Source organism: Hypanus sabinus, chromosome X1 (genome assembly GCF_030144855.1).
Source record: "Hypanus sabinus isolate sHypSab1 chromosome X1, sHypSab1.hap1, whole genome shotgun sequence".
In the NCBI taxonomy this organism is placed as follows: Eukaryota; Metazoa; Chordata; class Chondrichthyes; order Myliobatiformes; family Dasyatidae; genus Hypanus; species Hypanus sabinus.
Window position 1 is genome coordinate 20,356,584 of NC_082738.1, and position 20,669 is coordinate 20,377,252.

A 20,669-nucleotide genomic window follows, 5' to 3' on the forward strand; every position below is an offset into this window, starting at 1 on the left:
CACACTACAGTGAGGTTCTAATCAACTCCTCGATCCTCTACCACCAAGCAATGAGACCATGGCTCATCTGATCTTAACCACATCGACATCCCTTAACGTGAGATGAAGAGTGAGCTAAATTGTCAACTGGTCATTTCTCTCCACAAATGCTGCCTGGTCCACTGATTCTCTATTATCTTGATTTTTGGCTCCAGTTTTCAACATTTTTATTTTTTTTGTGTCTCATAACACTTCTACAATTTATCAATCTTTGTTATTAACTGAATGAGTTCCATACTTGCCCTTGAAGTGTTTCTTCATTTCTTTCCTGATTCGCTGTCCCTGATTTTAAGGTATTGAGTCATGATCCTAGATTCGACTAAAGCTAAAATACTTACTCTCAAACTAGTCCTTTAAAAATACTAAACTTGTCAATCAAATCAATAGACAATAGACAGTAGGTGCAGGAGTAGGCCATTCGGCCCTTCTAGCCAGCATCGCCATTCACTGTGATCATGGCTGATTATACACGATCAGTACCCCATTCCTGCCCTCTCCCCATATCCCTCGACCCCCGCTATCTATAAGAGCTCTATCTAACTCTTGAATGCATCCAGAGACTTGGCCTCCACTGCCTTCTGGGGCAGAGCATTCCACATATCAACCACTCTCTGGGTGAAAAAGTTTTTCCGCATCTCTGTTCTAAATGGCCTACCCCTTATTCTTAAACTGTGGCCTCTAGTTCTAGACTCACCCATCAGTGGGAACATGCTTCCTGCCTCCAGTATGTCCAATCCCTTAATAATCTTATATGCTTCAATCAGATCCCCTCTCATCCTTCTAAATTCCAGTGTATACAAGCCCAGTTGCTCCAATCTTTCAACATATGACAGTCCCGCCATTCCGGGAATTAACCTTGTGAACTCACTCCTTAACCTAATCTTGTCAGGAAATAGAAAAACAGTTTATGTGATTTCTCCTTTCATAATCCAACCCTTCAATTACTGGCAGAGTTCTTTTCAATCTGCGGTCCCTCCATGTGGTTATATTCTCCCTAAGGTGCAGTGTTAAAAATGGTACAGAATACCTCAAATGTAGCTCAACATTCTCACCTTTCCATTCCAGACCCGTAGATAGAAAGGCAGAGATCCCATTATCTTCTTTTAGATTGGTTTTCCAATGTTTAATGAATTTTGTACATTTACTCATCCTTTGCTTTGGACCTTGGCTGTTCCTAATCTTTTGGAACATCAGAAATAGCTGCAGAAGTTCTGTCAGAGAGTTTCTGATTTGTACTGCCATTTGTGTGAAGGCTTCCTTCCTGACCTCATCCAGAAAAGCTCAAGATTAATTTTTAATTATACTGTCTGTTCTGGAATCTCCCATGCTCCTTTAATGGATATTATTGAAATTAATAGAACATAGAACAGGCTCTTCAACCCACAATACTGTGTCAACCTTTTAACCTACTCCAAGATCAATCTAACCCTTCCTTCCTACATAACCCTCCATTTTTTTCAATCATTCATGCATCTGTCTAAGAGTTCCTTAAATTCCCCTAATGAATCTGCCTCTACCAGCACTCCAGCAGAGCATGCACCCATCATTCCGTGTTTAAAAACAAACTAACTTCTGATATCTCCATTATAGTTTCCTCCAATCATCTTAAAATTATGCCCCCTCCTATTAGCCATCTTCACCCTGGAAGAAAGTCTCTATCTATTGACTTGAACTATGCCTTTTATCATCTAGTACACCTCTATCTAGCTTGCACAATGTATCCTCATAAGATATGCTCTCCAATCCAGGAAGTATCCTGGTACATCTCCTCTCCACCCTCTCAAAAACTTCCACATCCTTCCAACCCAATGAACCTATCAATTTCTCTTGATATTCTTTTAAATGTAAAGTGGACAATAGTGGCCCTCCTGAGAGGATGGTCCTCCAATGCCCAAATTGTTGAGGTTACCATCTGGTTTAAACACAGTTATCCAGACAGATCGCTCCAGTCATGGTCCTTGGATTGTTTTGAGTTTGATGAGTTTAGCCTATGTGTCATGCAATTAACACAGCAAGATCCCTCAAATAGCAATGTGATCTTGAGTAGAAAGTAATTTCTGTGTTGTGAGTAAAGGTTAGATTTTAGTCTCAGGTACTGGGGAAGACTCCACAACTTCTCTGCATAAGTGTAATGTAATCTTTCATACTCACTAGAGAGAGGATCTCAATTTAGTGTCCCATCTAAGAATGGCACCACTGGCAGTGAAACAGTTCCTCATTAATGGACTGTAAAAAAGATTTTGCGGTTAAGCCTCCAGAGTGGAACTTGAAGCCATAATCTCCTCAGAGATGTAATTTTATCCCAATTATGCCACCACTGACATCATCAAGGTATTGAATTCCATTGATGGTTTGAATTTTGATAGATTATGGCCTGGCAAGGATGAAAGGCCTTCCTTCTGGCACATGATGAGGTGGACTTACTGGGGGAAGGGGGGAAAACACAGAAACCAAACTGGACAAAGAGTACTGGAGACCCAGAAGACTGCAGATGCAACTCAGGAAGTCGGGCAGCATCTATAGAGGGAAATGGACAGGTGACATATTGGGTTCTGACCCTTCATCTTGACAATTAAAGTTTCTCAGGAAATGACTCTGCCTGTCACTTAAGAGTTCTAAATGGGGTGGATACCTAATTTCATACAACATGCCGAAATGTCCACTACAAAGGGGCAATACCTGCACAGTTCCATGAGACTGAGAAACATAGCACTTTTCTACCTTTGGAGTCAGAGTCTACTATGGTGATTAAACAGTCATACTCCCTCCCCCGAGTCCCTTGCATGAGTGACACACCAGGACTGCAGAGGATGCTAGCAATCGCCAAGACCTCTGATCCCAAACAAGTGATTTCTACCACAAAGAAGGATGAGGGCCACTGCTATATGGGCACAGGCTCTCCTCTAACTCCATTGTTCTGAAATACATTGGTGTTGTTTCTTCACTGTTCCATTTCAGAATCAGAATCAGGTTTAATATTGCTATCATACATTATGAAATAAGTTATTATGTGGCAGCAGTACATTGCAAAACATACTTACTGTAATTTACAGTTTTTAGTATATATATTTTTATAAATGCAAAAAGATGGGGAATATATTGAGTTAGTGTTCATGGGTTCAATGTCCATTCAGAAATCTGATGGCTGAGGAAAACAAGCTGTTCCTGAATTATTGAATGCGTACCTTCAGGCTCCTGTACCTGCTTCCTGATGATAGCAATTAGAAGAGGGCATGTTCTGGGTGATGGGGGTCCTTAATGATAGATGCCACCTTTTTGAGGCATCATTTCTTAAAGATGTCCTTGATGCTGGAAAGGCTAGTGCCCTTGATGGAGTTGACTGAGTTTACAACTTTCTACAGCTTATTTCAATCTTGTGCAGTGTTTCCCCACCCCCCAATACCAGACGATGATGCAGCCAGTTAGAATGCTCTCTGTGATACATCTGTAGATATATGTGTGCCTTTGGTGATGTACCAAATCTTCTCAAACTCTGAATGAAATATGGCCACTGTTGTGATTTCTTTGTAACTGCATTGATCTGTTGGCCCCAGCATAGATCCTCAAAGATGTTGACACCAAGGAACTTGAAATTGCTCACTCTTTCCACGTCTGATCTCTCAATAAGTACTGGTGTTTGTTCCCTCATCTTACTCTTTCTGAGGTCCACTATCAATTCTAGTCCATGCTGAACCATTTAAACTGCCTACTCCTATCAACTTGAGCCTGGACCAGAGCCCTCCATACCCTTGCTATCAATGTACCTATCGAAACTTCTCTTAAATTTTGAAATAGAGCTTACATGCACCACTTGCACTGGCAGCTTGTTTCACACTTTCACAACCCTCTGAGTGAAGCTTCCTCTCATGTTCCCCTTAAACTTTTTATCTTTCACCCTTAACCCATGACCTCCAGTTGCAGTCCTAAACAACCTCAGTGGTTTTAGCCTGCCTGCATGTACCCAATCTATATCACAATCAAACCTCTCCTCAATCTTACACTTTCCAAGGAATAAATTCCTAGCCTATTCAATCTTTCCTTATAACTCAGGTCCTTCAGACCTGGCAATCAATATTCTTGTAAATTTTCTCTGTGCTTTTTCAACATTATTGACATCTTCCCTGTAGGTATGTGACCAAAACTACACATACTACTCAAAATTAAGCCTCACCAACATCTTATACAACTGCAACATAACATCCCATCTCCTATACTCAATACTTTGATTTATGAAGGCCAAAAACTTTCTTTACGGTACTATCTACCTGTGATGCCACTTTTAATGAATTATAGACCTGCATTCCTAAATCCCTGTGTCCTACTGCACTCCTCAGTGCCCTACAGATCACTGTGTAAGTCCTACCCTGGTTGGTCCTACCGAAGTGCAGCACCTCCTATGTCTGCATTAAATTCCATCTGCCAATTTTCAGCCCATTTTTCCAGCTGGTCCAGATCCCCCTGCAAACTCTGATAGTCTTCCTCACTGTCCACTACACCCCCAAGCTTGGTGTCATCCACATATTTGCTGATCCAGTTAATCACATTATCATCCAAATCATTGATATAGACGACAAACAACAAGACCCTGCACTCATTCCTGCAGCACTCCACTAGTCACAGACCTCCAGTTAGAGAGGCAACTATATACTCTGTGCCATCTCCTGAGTAAATACAGATGCAAAAGAATCCATTTATATCTCCCCATCTCTTTTGTGATCTTTTGGAGGACTAACTTTGTCCCCTGCAATCCTTTTGCTCTTAACATATCCATAGAATCTCTTGGGATTTTCCTTCACCTTGTCTGCTAGAGCAAAGTCATGACTTCTTATTGCCCTCCTGATTTCTTTCTTAAGTGTTTGCTTGCATTTTCCACACTCTATAGGCACCCCATTTGTTCCTAACTGCATATACCTGCTATGCACCTCTTTATTTTTCTTAACCAGGGCCACAATATCTCTCAAAAACCAAGGTTCCCTAAACATACTATCTTTACCTTTTATTTTGACAAGCACATATAAGCTTTGTACTTTCAAAATTTCACTTTTGAAAGCCTGCCACTTATCAAGTTTACCTTTGCCGGAAAACAGCCTGTCCCAATCCACACTTGCCAGATCATTTCTGATGCCATCAAGATTGGCCTTTCTCCAACTTAGAATCTCAACTGGCAGATGAGATCTATCTTCTTACATATTTACTTTGAAACTAAAGGCATTATGATCACTAGATGCAAAGTGTTCCCTTACACAAAATTCTGTCATCAACCTTGTCTTATTCCCTAATAGCATATTAAGTATCGCACACTCTCTGTAGGACTTCTATGTACTGATTAAGGAAACCTTCCCAGACACATTTGACAAACTCTATCCTATCTTGTCATTTTACAGTATTAGAGTCCCATTCAATACGTGGAAGGTTAAAATCATCTACTGTAACAACCTTATTTCTTGCAACAGTCTGATCTCTCTACATATTTTTTCTTCTAAATCCTGTGGATTGTTGGGTGGGCAATAATGTAGCCCCATTAATGTGGTCATGCTTTTCTTATTCCTCACTTCCACTCATAAAGCCTCACAGAATGAGCTCTCCAGTCTGTCTTGACTGAGTACTGTTGTGACATTTTCCCTGACTAGTAACACCATGCCTGCCCCTTCAATCCCTCACCCTCTATTGTGTCTAAAACAATGGATGCGACACAGCGGGAGGGATTAATGTTTGAGCTGTGCCCAGCCACACAGTCACGGGTGTAGAGGGAGTAGAGCAGTGGGCTAAGCACACATCCTTGAGGTGTGCCAGTGCTGATTATCAGCGAGGTGGAGATTTTATTTCCAATTTGCACAGTCTGGTCTTCCCATGAGGAAGTTAAGGATCCAGTTGCAGAGGGAGGTACAGAGGCCCAGATTTTGGAGCTTTCTGATCAGAACTAATTGTGTTAAATGCTGAGCTGCCATCAACAAACAGCAGCCTAACTTAAGAATTAGTATTATCCAGGTAATCCAAGGCCATGTGAAGAGCCAATGAGATCACATCCATTGCAGACCTACTGTGGTTATAGGCAAACTTGTATAGGACAGAGTTGATTCTAGTCATAACCTCTCAAAGTACTTTATCACTATAGAGCTGAGTGCTACTGGACAATAGTTGTTGAGGCAACTCACCCTGCTGTTCTTGGGCACTGGTCTAATTGTTGCCTTTTTGAAGCAGGTGCGAACTTCTGACTGTAGGAATGAGAGATTAAAAATGTCTCTGAACACCCACCAGTTGGCTGGCACAAGTTTTCAGTGCCCACCTAGCTACACAGTCAGGGCCTGATATCTTGTGAGAGTTCACCCTCATGAAAGATGTTCTGACATTGGCCTCCGAGACTGAGATTTCAGGGTCACCAGGTGCTGCAGGGATTTGCACAGGTTTAGTTTTATTTTCTCTTTCAAAGTGTGCATTGAGCTCATCTGGGAGTGAAGCATCACTGCTATTTGTGATGTTGGGTTTCACTTTGTAGGAAGTAATGGCCTCCAAACCCTGCATCCGATTCTGCCTCTAACCTCAATAAATAAGACTGTAAAACGTAGGAGCAGGATTAGGCTATTTGGCCTGTAAAGTCCGCTCTGCTACTCGATCATGGCTAATTTATTGTCTTGCATTCTCCCTGTAGCCGTTAATGTCCTGGCTAATCAAGAACCTATTAACTTCCACTTTAAATATATCCAATGACTTGGCCTCCACAGCCATCTGTGGCAAAGAATTCCACAGATTCACCACCTTCTGTCTAAAGAAATTTCAACTCATCTCTGTTCTAAAGAGACGGCCTTCTATTTTGAGGCTGTGCCCTGTGGTCCTAGACTTCCCAACCATAGGAACATCTTCCCCAGATCCACTCAATTTAGGCCTTTCAATATTTGGCAGGTTTCAATGAGATCCCCCTCATTCTTCTAAACTCCAGTGAGTACAGGCCCAGAGCCATCAAACGCTGCTCATACATTAACCCTTTCATTCCCAGGATCATTTTTGTGAACCACCTCTGAATCCTCTCCAATGCCAGCACATTCCTCCTTAGATAAGGGGCCCAAAACTGCTCATAATACTCCAAGTTTGCTCTTATCTTCTTTGCCTTATAAGGTCTCAGCATTATATCCTTGCTTTTATAATCCAGTCCTCTTGAAATGAACGCAAACATTTCATTTGCCTTCCTTACCAACAAATTTACTGGCAAGTTAACCTTTAGGGAATCATGCAGAAGGACTCCCAAGTCCCTTTACACCTCTGATTTCTAAATTTGCTCCCCATTTAGAAAATAGTCTATGCCTTCCTTTCTTCTACCAAAATGCTTGCTATACACTTCCCAACACTGTATTCCATCTGCCACTTCTTTGCCCATTCTCTTAAGTTCTGCAGACATTCCATCATCAAAATCATTGACATATTACATAAAAAGGGGTCCCAACTCTGACCCCTGTAGAACACCCCTGTCACTGGCAGCCAACCAGAAAAAGCCCCCTTTATTCCCATTCTTTGCCTTCTATCAATCAGCAAATTTTATATGTATGCTAATACCATGGTTTTTATCTTGTTTAGCAGCCTCATGCATGATACCTACTGAAAATACAAGTTAACAACATCCACTGACTCTCTTTTGTCTATCCTGCCTGTTTTTTTTTCCCCTCATAGAATTCCGAAAGATTTGTCAGGCAAGATTTCTTCATAAGGAAACCATGCTGACTTTGGCCAATTTATCATGTGCCTTCAAATATCCTGAAACTTCATCCTTATTGATGGACTCTGTTTTCTTCCCAACAACTGAAGGCAAGCTGAATGACCTATTATTTCCTGGCTTTTGCCTCCCTCCCTTCTTAAAGTATGGAGTGACATTTGCAATTTTCCAGTCTTCCAGAACCATTCCAGAATCTACTGTTTCTTGAAAGATCACTAATGCTTCCACAATCTCTTCAGCCACCTCTTTCAGAACCCTGGGGTGTAGTCCATCTGGTCCAGGTGACTTATCTACCTTCAGACCTTTCAGTTTCCCAAACACATTCTCCTTAGTGATAGCAACTGCACTCACTTCTGACCCCCGACACACTCGAATTTCTGGCATACTTCCACCGTGAAGACTGATACTAAATATTTATTGAGTTCATCCACCATTTCTGTGTCAGCGATCCAATATCCACTCTCGCCTCTCTTTTATTTCGTATATAGAAACCTTTGGTATGCTCTTTTATATTATTAGCCAGTTTAACTTCATATTTCATCTTTTCTCTTCTCGTTGCTTTTAGATGCCTTCTGTTGGTTTTTAAAAGCCTCACAGTCCTCTAAATTCCCACTAATGTTTAGTCTATTATATGCCCTCTATTGCTTTTATGCTGTCTTTGATTTCCCTTGTCAGCCATGGTTGCTTCATCCTCCCTTTAGAATACTACTTCCTTGGGATGTATTCCATTGTTGTTCTGCTATCATCCTGATAGTGTCCCCTTCCAATCAACTTTGGCCAGCTTGTTTCTCATGCCTCTGTAGTTCCCTTTATTCCACTGTATGTCTGATACATCAGATTTTAACTTATTCCTCTCAAACTGCAGGGCGAATTCTATCATATTATGATCATTGCCTCTAAGGGTTCCTTTATCGTAGGCTCCCTAATCAAATCTAGTTGATTACACAAACCACAATCCGGAATTGCCTTTTCACTGGTGGGCTCAACTATAAGCTGCTCTAAAAAGCCATTACTTAGGCATTCTACAGATTCTCTCTCTTGGAATCCAGCAGCAACCAAATTTCCCCAATTTACCTGCATATTGAAATCCCCCATGACCCCTTTTTTACATGTATTTTCTATCTCTTGTACCCCACATCTCGGCTACTGTGCAGAGGCCTGTATATAACTCCCATCAGGAGCTATAAATGCTGGAACTCCCTCCCTACAGCAGTGTGAGCACCTTCACCAGAAGGGCTGCAGTAGTGCAGCAAGACAGTTCACCCCCACTTTCTCAAGGACAATTGAGGATGGGCAATAAATGCTCACCTTACCAATGACACACTAAAATGGCTTCCTCAGTGGATCAATAATTTTAATCAAGTGAATAACTGAGAAGGGAAAAATCACAAGATTTTCATCCAATTGTTAATCAACGACTCCTGTCACAAGGTGAAAGATGGTGTGACCATGATGCTTGTTACAGTTGAACATTCTGCTGTTGAACTTGGAACTAATGAATGGTTACATCAGCAAGGTGCCATCAACATGATTAAAGAGGATCCTGTCTTGTCTAAAAGCATCTAATGCCCCTTAGTAACTCATAAAATAAAAAATATGGTAGTATAAATACCCAGTTATTATTTGAAATCCGATTTATAGGAGTTGAGAGCTTGACATAATTAGCAAGTCACAAGCTGTTGATAACAATCACACAATGCATTAGCAATCTAGGCAGAGACAGATGGATCATTTGTTGTTGGCATATGTGCTCCAGAATGCTCCATTTGATCTTTTTTACTCCTATTATATCCACATTGTTTTCAATATGTGAGTTCAGTCAATGTCTTTTTCATTCCTGGTTGCTAGCAGATCATGTTGAATATCTGAGCTATCCTTCATTCAGAGTTCAAGGTGGTTCCCCATCCCACCTTTTCCTTGCTTCTGGGTCCTCTTTTCATTCTCCCTGCTTTATCAGTTTAACCATCGATCTCCTTACCCTCACCTTGCATTCTATTTTAATTCAAGTGTTTTGCTAACGTTGGTCCTGAACTTGAAACAGTTCTGTGCTGGCCTCAACATAACCCTGATTATTAGCACTCTATTATTGGTGGCTGTGCCTTGAACTATTTTAAACCTCTTTGGGTGGCAGGGTGGAAAGACGTCTCTACCAAAGGAATTGTAAGGTGCTCCTTCCCTCAATTAGCCTGCAGGCCACCCTTGGGCAAGGTATAGTACCTGCTTAGTGCCCCCCCCCCCCAAGTCAAGGTCACATGAAGCCATGGGAGCAGGTGGTGGATGGTCGTATGAGTAGCTGGTACATATCACAAGTCCTGATAATGCGACCACTGACACCAGGCAGACAGTCTCTGAAGGGCATTGATAATGGCTGGGGTCACCCATCTTGTAAAGATACTGCCCAGAAGAAGGAAATGGCAAACCACCTTTATAGAAAAATTTACCAAGAACAGTCATGGTCAAGACCATGATCACCTACGTCATACAACATGGCACATAATAATGATGATGAAACCTCTCCACTTATCTCTTTCCTTCTTTGAGACATTTCAACACAACCCCTTTGACCAAACTTTTGCTTATCTGTCCCAAAAGGCTCAGTCCCTTATGTTTGTTTGGTAACTTTGCTCTGAAGTGCCTGGATGGGGTACTGGGGGGCTTATTACAATGAAGGTGCTACATAAAAACATGTTGGCCTCGGAGAGTTGCAATATTACTTTGGGGCTCTTGAACTCAATCCCCCAACTAATGAAGGCCAGCACACCATACATCTTGATTTGTTATCTTTACCTGGGACAGTTTTATTTTGTAAACATTCCCTTCTTCAAACTTACTGAAGTATTATTTTTCTCTGTTGCCTATGGGAGGCCAATGTGCTCTGAGTCGGAGCCACCTGAATCAAGTTCCGCTGGACAGGGAACTGTTATACAAGTCAGAGTCATACTGTATAGAAGTAGAACATAGAACAGTACAGGCCCTCCAGCCCTTAATGTTGTGCTGACCCTTTCATCCGCTCCAAAATCCTTCAACACTTACCCTCCCCCATAGTCCTCTTGACCACCTTATTAACTTGTGCTGCAGCTTTGAGGGATCTATGGGCAGAAAACCCAAGATCCCTCTTTTTCTCCACACTTCTAAGAATCCTGTCATTAACCCTGTATTCTGCCTTAAAGTTAAACTTTTCAAGTGAATCACTTCACACTTCTCCGGACTGAACTCCATCTGCTGCTTTCATTTCTGGTCTTCATCCTATCAATGTCCGGTTGTAACCATGACGATCTTCAACACTATCCATCACTCTACCAACTTTTGAGTCATCTGCAAACTTACTAACCCACTCTTCCACTTCCTCATCCAAGTATAGTAATTTATAAAAATCCATGAAGAGCAGGAGTATGTAGAATACCACTGTTCACCGACTTTCAGGCAGAATACACTCAATCTACTATCATCCAAAGCCAATTCTGAATCCACGCGGACAATTTCCCCTGGGTCTCATGCCTCCTGACCTTCCGAATGAACCAACCATGGGGAACCTTGTCAAATGCCTTACTAAAATCCATATACACCACATCTATTGCCCTAGCTTCATCAATATGTTTTGTCACTTCCTCAAATAATTCATTCAGGCTCATGAGGTATGGCCTGCTCTTCACAAAGGCATGTTGACTATTACTAATTAGACTATGCTTCTCTAAATGCTCATGAATCCTGTCTTTAAGAATTCTCTCCAGTAGTTTACCCACCACTGATACAAGATTCACTGGTCTATAATTGCCAGTATTATCCTTATTACCTTTCAACAAAGGAATAACATTTGCCACCTGATCATCTGGTAGTACCTCTGTGGGTAGTGAGAACACAAAGATCATCTCCAAAGGCGCAGGAATCTCTTCCCTCACTTCCCATAGTACTTAATACTTATTGTTACACTACTGGCATTTAGGGTAACAGTTAAGGTCCTCCATCTCTGGCAGTGTTTAGGGCTTCCTTCATCATGTCAGTGGCTTCCTCTCAGTTTTCATTACTGTCAGTCAATGCAAGTTCCAGGTGGAAACTCAGGAATACTGTCACACTCAGATGTAGGAGGATTCTTCATTGCTGTTTCTGCAACAATTTTTTTTTTAATCAGTTGTTAGCCCTGAGCTGAAATCCCCAACCTGGAAGATCAGTGGACCACTGTTAGTCTGGCTTCTACCCTTGACCTGTTTGGCATGGGTGACCTTACCATGAACCAAAGCATAAAACCCTGATTCTAGCCAACATAGCTCTCTGGGTCATTGAGGCATGCAAGCCTCCAAACCCTACAACAAGATTGTGGTCCACTTGGAGGTTCCCATAGTAACATGGGGTATATCCCATCCAGCCCCAGAGACTTATCTATCTTAATTTTTTTTTTTAACATTCCAGCACATCCTCGTTCCAAGCGTCAACATGTTCTAAGCTAACCTCACATTTGTCAAGGTCCCTCTCACTGCAGCACAGTATTCATCAAGAACTTACCCTATCTCCTTTAACTCCAGGTGCATGTTTCCTCTTTTATCTCTGATCAGACCTACCCTCACTCTAGTCATCTTCCTGTTTTTTTACATACATGCAGAACACCTTGAAGTTTTCCTTAATCCTACTTACCAAGGTCTTCTCATGTCCCCTTCTAGTTCTTAAGCTCTTAAGTCCATTCTTGAGCTCCTTTCAAGCTACCTTGTAACTCTCAAGATCCCGGTCACATCCTTACTTCCTATTGTCTAGATGTTCCACTTCTCTTGTCAACTATGGTTCCTTCAACCTGCCATCCTTTCCCTGCCTCAATGGGACAAACCTATCCAGAACCCCATGCAAGTGCTCCATAAACAACCTCCACATTGCTTTTGTGCATTTCCCTGAGCACATCCATTCCCAATTTACACTCCCAAGTTCCTACCTAATACCATCATAATTCCCCTCGCCCAATTAAATACTTTCCCATACCATCTGCTCCTTTCCAACATTTCTTGATTTTCACCTGTCTACTTATCCCGCTTTCTGGCACTTGCACCAGAGACTTCTTTGTTGTGGTGTTTCAAGTACTTGACTAAATACTAAAGAGTCAGAGTGTGGTACAACAGGGAAGCAGGCCCTTTGGCCCATCAAACCCATGCAGACCATCAAGCATCCATTTACACTAATACTATTTTATTCTCCCCACATTTCAATGCATTCCCCCCGATTCCACCACTCACCCACACACTAGAACCAATTAACTCACCAACATCTTTGGGATGTGTGTGGAAACTGGAGCATCCAGGGTAAACCTTCATGTCACAAGGAGTACATCCAAACTGGGTCAGTGAAGCTCTACAAGTTGTACTACTATGCTGCCCATTTCAAATGCTGTGAGAGTGTCTGTCTCCACCACACTTTCAGAAAGTGTGTTCCCTATTCCAAACACTCTCTCTGGGGGAAAGGATTGTTCCTCGGACCTTGCTGCACCTGACAGGTTGTGGAGGAAATCCTGTGATACTCCATTTCTGGGGTAGAGCCTCACTGATAGGGGCAGCATTGGCACTACCACATTGTGGCCTCGTTCTCTGGCTGCTGCCAAGGCAGCTTATGGTGAGGGACAGGACCACTCAAAACATCCCAAACAGTAAGAAAATCCCTACTGAATTCTGTGCTCTCCTGGGGAAGTGAGGCCAAACACAAACTAGAGGATCAGCATCTCATATTCCCCTGGGTAGACTACAGCCTGATGGTAAAAACATTGAATTCTCCAACTTCTGTAACCTGCTCCCTCTCTGTCCCTTTTCTCTCTCCTTCTGATCTGCCCAGTTCCTCCTACACCCACCCTAGCCTCCATCACCCTATTCCTTTCCCCTACTGCATCTGTCCATCACCCACACACCCCTCCCACTGAGTCCCCTCCCCTACCCACTCCATCTGTCCATCACCCACACACCCCTCCCACTGGGTCCCCCCCCCCCACCCACTCCATCTGTCCATCACCCACACACTCCTCCCACTGGCTCCCCTCCCCCACCCACTCCATCTGTCCATCACCCATACACCCCTCCCAATGGGTCCCCTCTCCCACCCACTGCATCTGTCCATCACCCACACACCCCTCCCACTGGGTCCCCTCCCCTACCCACTCCATCTGTCCATCACCCACACACTCCTCCCACTGGCTCCCCTCCCCCACCCACTACATCTGTCCATCACCCACACACCCCTCCCACTGGGTCCCCCCCCACCCACTCCATCTGTCCATCACCCACACACCCCTCCCACTGGGTCCTCTCCCCCACCCACTCCATCTGTCCATCACCCATACACCCCTCCCACTGTCCCCTCCCCCACCCACTCCATCTGTCCATCACCCACACACCCCTCCCACTGGGTCCTCTCCCCCACCCACTCCATCTGTCCATCACCCACACACTCCTCCCACTGGATCCCCTCCCCCACCCACTCCATCTGTCCATCACCCACAAACCCCTCCCACTGGATCCCCTCCCCCACCCACTCCATCTGTCCATCACCCACACACCCCTCCCCCACCCACTCCATCTGTCCAACACCCACGCACCCCTCCCACTGGGTCCCCTCCCCCACCCACTCCATCTGTCCATCACCCACACACTCCTCCCACTGGGTCCCCTCCCCCACCCACTCCATCTGTCCATCACCCACACACCCCTCCCACTGGGTCCTCTCCCCCACCCACTCCATCTGTCCATCACCCACACCCCACCCACTGGGTCCCCTCCCCCACCCACTCCATCTGTCCATCACCCACACACTCCTCCCACTGGGTCCCCTCCCCCACCCACTCCAGCTGTCCATCACCCACACACCCCTCCCACTGGGTCCCCTCCCCCACCCACTCCATCTGTCCATCACCCACACACCCCTCCCACTGGGTCCCCTCCCCCACCCACTCCATCTGTCCATCACCCACAAACCCCTCCCACTGGTCCCCTCCCCCACCCACTCCATCTGTCCATCACCCACACACTCCTCCCACTGGGTCCCCTCCCCCACCCACTCCAGCTGTCCATCACCCACACACCCCTCCCACTGGGTCCCCTCCCCCACCCACTCCATCTGTCCATCACCCACACACCCCTCCCACTGGGTCCCCTCCCCCACCCACTCCATCTGTCCATCACCCACAAACCCCTCCCACTGGTCCCCTCCCCCATTGTTCCCATCTGCCCTTCCCACCTCCATAACTTGGTTCCATGCTCCACCTTTCTTTCCGATCACCATCAATCACCCCCATCTCTCCCCTCCCAGCCTCTGTCACTTTCTCCACTCTCCTCTTCTCATCTGGATTATCTGCTACCCCTTCCCCTCACCTCTTAATACCGACATTTCCCCTCTCCCATTTCATTCCAGATGAAGGGTGTCGACCCAAAATGTCAACTCTTCATTTCCAACCACAGATGCCGCCTGGCCCGCCGACTTCCTCCAGCAGTCGTGTGTTTCTTCTTTGTTCCCTCCAGATTCTGCCTTGTCTCCTCTCTCCGCTGTTATTGTGCGGTACGGCCCTTCAGCCCACCATGCCGACTTTCTTGCCCATCCATGCCGCTTTGTAGTCGAAGGAACTGACGGGACTGATCCGCTCAGCTTGCTGAAATGGCGTTTCGCAGCCGGACTTAATTTTGTCCTTTTCTACAGAGGCGTCACTATAAGTACAGAAACCTCCCCCTCCCCGCCATCTCCTCACTTCTGGCCCAGTTGGAGACCCCTGTTGCCACAGCATACAGTACGGGGACAGAGCTACAGCTTCAGCCATCAGTGATGTGTCGATATAATGTAAATTAAACTCCAAGTATGACCAATGAGTCGTAGCAAAGCATCAAGTCAAGTCGAGTTTATTGTCATGTGCACGAGGACAGGTACACTGACAAACTCGCTTGCAGCAGCTTCACAGGCACGTCGTCGCAGACAGCACACAGGCAGAACATAAATAATCATGAATTATACAAAACGGTGAAGAAAGAAGGGGAAAAACCGCAAAAACAAGACCTTAGTGCAAAAACAAAGACATATTCAGAGATTCTCAGCGCATACCTTGGATTTAAAATGCAGTCAGGTTGTGAAAGTGTGCAGTGTACAGTGCAGTCCGAAGAAATTAAGATGCGCCGTGGCGCTGAGATGTTGCTGTCGGGGATTCCTGCATTCGCAAGGCGAGTTTGGCTCCAAGAATGATCAGGATTCTGGCAAGTAGCCGAGCATTGCAGGAAGGAATGGGTTAATAGGAGGGTTTGCTGCCACAGTGTACACTGACTCACTTGAGTTTATTTGAGCGGCCTTTCAACGGCGTGCCTCGATCACTGTTTATTTAACACCTTTTACACCGCAGAGTTCCAGTCCTTCACCCCAGCGAGTTCGAAGCACGGGCGAGCATCGTGTTAGTTAGTACCTTTAATTGGCCGGTATCCTGTCTCCTCCCAGTTTTGCCGCCCGCTCCGGTCTGTCTGGCCGGGGCTGGTGCAGGACTTGGTTGACAGAGGGAGCTGCTGTTTTCTGATGCTGCCCTTTCAGATCAGTGTTTCTGCAAAAGCAGCCTGTCGGAGGAGCGAGGGGTGCGTCCCAAAGAATAGTGCGGGATGGCATACCTGTCGTGGGCACTTGAGAGAGGATAGGAGCGGTCCACGCAGGTACATCTACTCGGTCAGTGTGTTTCCCCATCTCTGTAGCTGAGGTGGAGGTTGTTCAGTCACTCAGCAGGAGCATGCATGCACAGTGCATCCTGCCAGAGAGAAGCGTGCAAGCACTCTTTACTACTGCAAGGTAGAAAGGACTTTAGCAATGATGGTGCTGAACTGATGTGGCTAACACCAGCATGGACCATTCCCTGCACGAAATCACCCAGCCATTTCTGGAGCACACCAAATTGCATGGCATCAGGTACATCTCCTGCAAGCGTCTCTCATATCAGCGGCGGGCGTTGTGGCTTCTGGCTCTAATTGTCTCGTTGGGGCTCCTGTGCACCTGGTCCTCCAATCGGATCAGGTACCTGTTGTCCTCGCCAGTCCACACCAAACTGCACATGATCTGGGCTAAGAACCTCTCGTTCCCAGCTGTCACCATTTGTAACAACAACATGCTGGTTCTGCGAAGGATGACCAAGTCAGACATCTACCTGACTGGCCACTGGCTAGGGCTGCTGAACAAGAGCCACAGCATCAATCCCAGTGTTCTCGAAATCCTCAAGGACAAGCGATGGAAATGGGTAGAAAAGTTGCTGGATTTCTCTCACTTCTTGCCCCCACGAGCAACTGAGAGCGCCATGTTCCAACTTCTCAATCGCCTAGGTCACCAAATCGAAGACATGATCCTTGACTGTAGGTTCCAGGGGCAGCTGTGCGGACCACAGAATTTTACAACCGTGAGTTCTGGTTTTATATATACAGCACCTTTATTCTGCTTGGCTTGTTTCCCTGTGTTTATCAGGGGTTGGATGTGTGTTGGGGATGTCAAAGTCAAAACAGTTCTGTTGGCTCAAATTTGTTTCCACTGACCTGCCTCTGAGCTTTCACTGCTTTATCCTTTGAAGCCTCCACACGAATGCTTAATCTACAGACTCTCCCAATCTGTGAAGTCTTATTTTTCTCTCTGTAGTCCATTGAAGGACTCAAAAGTGGGTAGTTTTCTGTATTGTGCCATCATGCTACAACAAAGTACGTTCAAATTCTTATTACACCTAAAGAGATGTAAATGCATGAAAATCAAAATATAACTGTAGGTGCCTGACATCTGAAATAAACAAGGGCTAGAAACACTCAGCAAGTTAGGCAGCATATGTGGAAAAAAAGAGTTAATGAATCAGGTCCAAGACCCTTGGTCAGAACTGGAAAAGAGAGGAAGCAAGCTATGGTTAAAAGGTGTCCGTTCTCTCCTCTTCAGTTGCAGAGAGGATGACAAAAGGGAATTCTGTGATAAGGTGAAGCCAGAATTATTCTGGGGATAAGTTATAACAGCCATTGAGTTGATCGGTTAATGAGGGCAGATAGAGAATGTTTTCTGTGGTGGGGGAGTCCAAAACCAGAGAATGCTGCTTCAGAATAGAGAGGCGTCCTTTTAGAATGGAGATGAGGAATTAATTTAGCAACAGAGTGGTGAATCTGTGGAATTCTTTGCCACAGGCAGCTGCGGAGACCAAATTTTTCTGTATATTTAAAGCAGAGGTTGTTAGATTCTTGATTGGTCAGGGCATGAATGGATACGGGGAGAAGGCAGGAGATTGGGGTTGAGGGGAAAAATGGATCAGCCACAATGAAATGTCAGAGCAGACTCAATGGGCCAAATGGCCTAATTCTGCAACTACATCTTATGGTCTTGTCTTAACACAAGCAAAGGAGTACATATGTTTCTTTAGAACCTCGAACAACTTTACCGTTTTCTTTAAGTGATTTCAATCAACTTTTTTTTCCAAAAAATGTTGCATTCTAGTAATTCATTATTGCTTACTTCATCTTACAGTTTTGTCTTGTAATGTGCTGATTTTATGTGTATTTGCATCAAAGAAACTGCGTAGGGTGTAGTAGCTCTGTGGTGATATTAACTGGGATAACACAGGGTTGTCCCTTCAGTGACATGTTCAAATCTGCTTACTGCAGCTGGGAAATGAAATATTTATTAATTAATCTGGCACAACAGATTACATCAACTGTAATGACATTTACGTATTGGATTGTTGTTAAAAATTATCTAATTCATTTCCCACCCTTGCCATGTCTGACCCATATATGACTCCAGGCCCAAAGCAAACAATGTCATTGACTCTTTCTTGACTGTCCTCGGAGATCATCATCTCTGGTGTAAGTGTGGCCCATTCCCTGTACACTCGCTGCAATAGATACCTGAGTTACTTTAGACCAGTGTACAGATCTCTAGAACAAGAGAGTGAAAAATGTCCCCATTCTTGCCCTAATCCTGACGTCCACCTTTGCGTGTTATCCAAACACCATATGTCACTGTGTTCTGAGGTTCTATCTGTCCCTGATATTGTTAAGGATGCCATGAAACATTCCACTTAGCTGGACTGTGCTGTACCACCTGCTTCTTGTAGAAAAGTTGTGCAGGAAAACATATTTGACCACAGCTCAGTCAGGGAGTGATATGAATGAAATGTCCTCAAAGCTCTGTGAGACCAGGAGATGGTGGATTCAGTTGGTTCCTTGAGTAGACTGTTACATTCGGCTGTTGGGAAGCCTCATCATCAGAACTCACAGCCAAAGACCGTATTTGGCTGGTGGGGAGAAGAGCCTCCCTGTCAGATCCTTAACTGACAGCTGAAGCCTCAGAGCCACTCTATGCAGCCCTTCGGGTGATTTCACTGGGGTTGAGGTCACCATTTGCTAGGTAGGTATGGAAAGAAATACAGTAGTCCTTTTTCTGAGGCTCATTCCAAGCAGCCATATAACATGGGACTGTGCTGTAGGAATTATTCACAGGGATGTTTTCTGAGACGATCATTGACCAACTTGTGAAGGTGCCTTCCAATTTGGCTGAAACTATCTGGTCTTCCAGCGCATGGAGCTGTCCAAGACCAAATATTCCAATCTGGCATTTTCTAAGATCCAGAACTGCAGTGAAGCCTGGTGCAACCACAGCAGGGGGTCACAATGTAGGGGTCCACCCACCATTGTGCTCTGAGGGCTGGAACCCATGATTGAAATAAAACATCCTGGGACTATTTACTCAAGAAATATATGTAAAGGAAATTTGAGCTCCTGTTGGTATGATGTAAGTGGAATGATGTGGTTTGTACTGACAAAAGTGACGTATATGTATCATATTTGCAAGTCTTGTGAATAAAGTAATATTTTTGAAGTTAAAAAAATACTTCCTTCATTGGCAAACCTTCGTGGCCAAAGCTGATTATCTCCCATGGAATATTTTATCTGTGGGCCAGAAAGTGGTCAGTGAGGCTGATCTGAGATTGGTTGACTGTTGCAACTTGGTTATATATTTCTGAATGCGATAGGTAGGAGCGGGTTGTTGCTCTGGTCTTCAGTATATACTGGTCATCAGTACATCATTGCTGTCATTTTCACTTTTCCATTTCCTTTTGTTGTGTCTGGTTTTGAGGTACTCAGGAGAACCTAGCATCTAGTAGTCTTGGACTGCCCTGCCATTGGGCGGAGATCTTGCCTTCAATATCATGCAGTAGCTGTTGTGAAACCAGCACTCCATGTTAAAAGAAATCATGGATCAGCATCTGCCATTTTCCATGTTGCTGTAATCGTTACAACAGATTCTCCGTCCATTTAGGGCTGCCCTGAGCAGTGTTACCCTTGGAATTGGTGATGATGTTGCACTTCTTGACATTTGCTTCAAGGAGGTGCTCAATGCTTTCTCAGCCCTCTCCTTGAATACACACCTCACCTGACTGAGCTCAGAGAAAACTGGCTCAAGATACAATTTGTGACAGGAGATAGGTGCTGATCTGGTCAGGGATGCCCACATCCTATGGTTTAATTAACCCAACCCACTAAGAACACTTTGAAGTCTTTGATTTACCTGTGAAGTGCTCCATAAACTCTAGAAATTTGTTGTAGAATTGCAAGTTTTTTTTGTTTCATTCTCTTAAGCAGTTTGGAATCTAACTTATCACATGCTTATAATATTGTAGTCCTCATAATATCTGAATATTATCACCAGTGATACTGCTTCATTACCCATTTACAGCCCAGTAAAATACACCCTTCGCTCACACTCACCATGTGGACACCCAAACTGTTATGAATTTGCCTTGGAGATGTTGGACTAATTGTGTTACTGCATTAACATCAGAATATAGAGAAGGCTACAAGCTCCAATCCCCCGCATTGTGAGGAAGATTAGTCACAGCTAATTGCTAACAGGGACTGCCTTAGTCTTTTATCTGCCACTGCCTTGTCGGTTTTTTCTCTTGGGGAGTATTGCAGAGAGTAAC

General features: G+C 44.5%; 1 protein-coding gene across 3 annotated transcripts in view; it reads left to right on the forward strand.

Annotated features, from left to right (window-relative positions):
* Window positions 1-20,669, forward strand: part of asic1b (acid-sensing (proton-gated) ion channel 1b) — an 878,352-nt gene that overhangs the window by 667,641 nt on the left and 190,042 nt on the right. The window contains exon 1 of one of the 3 annotated variants that reach the window (XM_059956014.1): window positions 16,228-17,117. The exons of the other annotated variants lie outside the window; for them this stretch is intronic. Coding sequence (XP_059811997.1) covers window positions 16,572-17,117 — 546 coding nt within the window. The 5' untranslated portion in view covers window positions 16,228-16,571. Of the gene's footprint in view, window positions 1-16,227; window positions 17,118-20,669 lie in introns of those variants that run through there. 3 annotated transcript variants of the gene reach the window in all.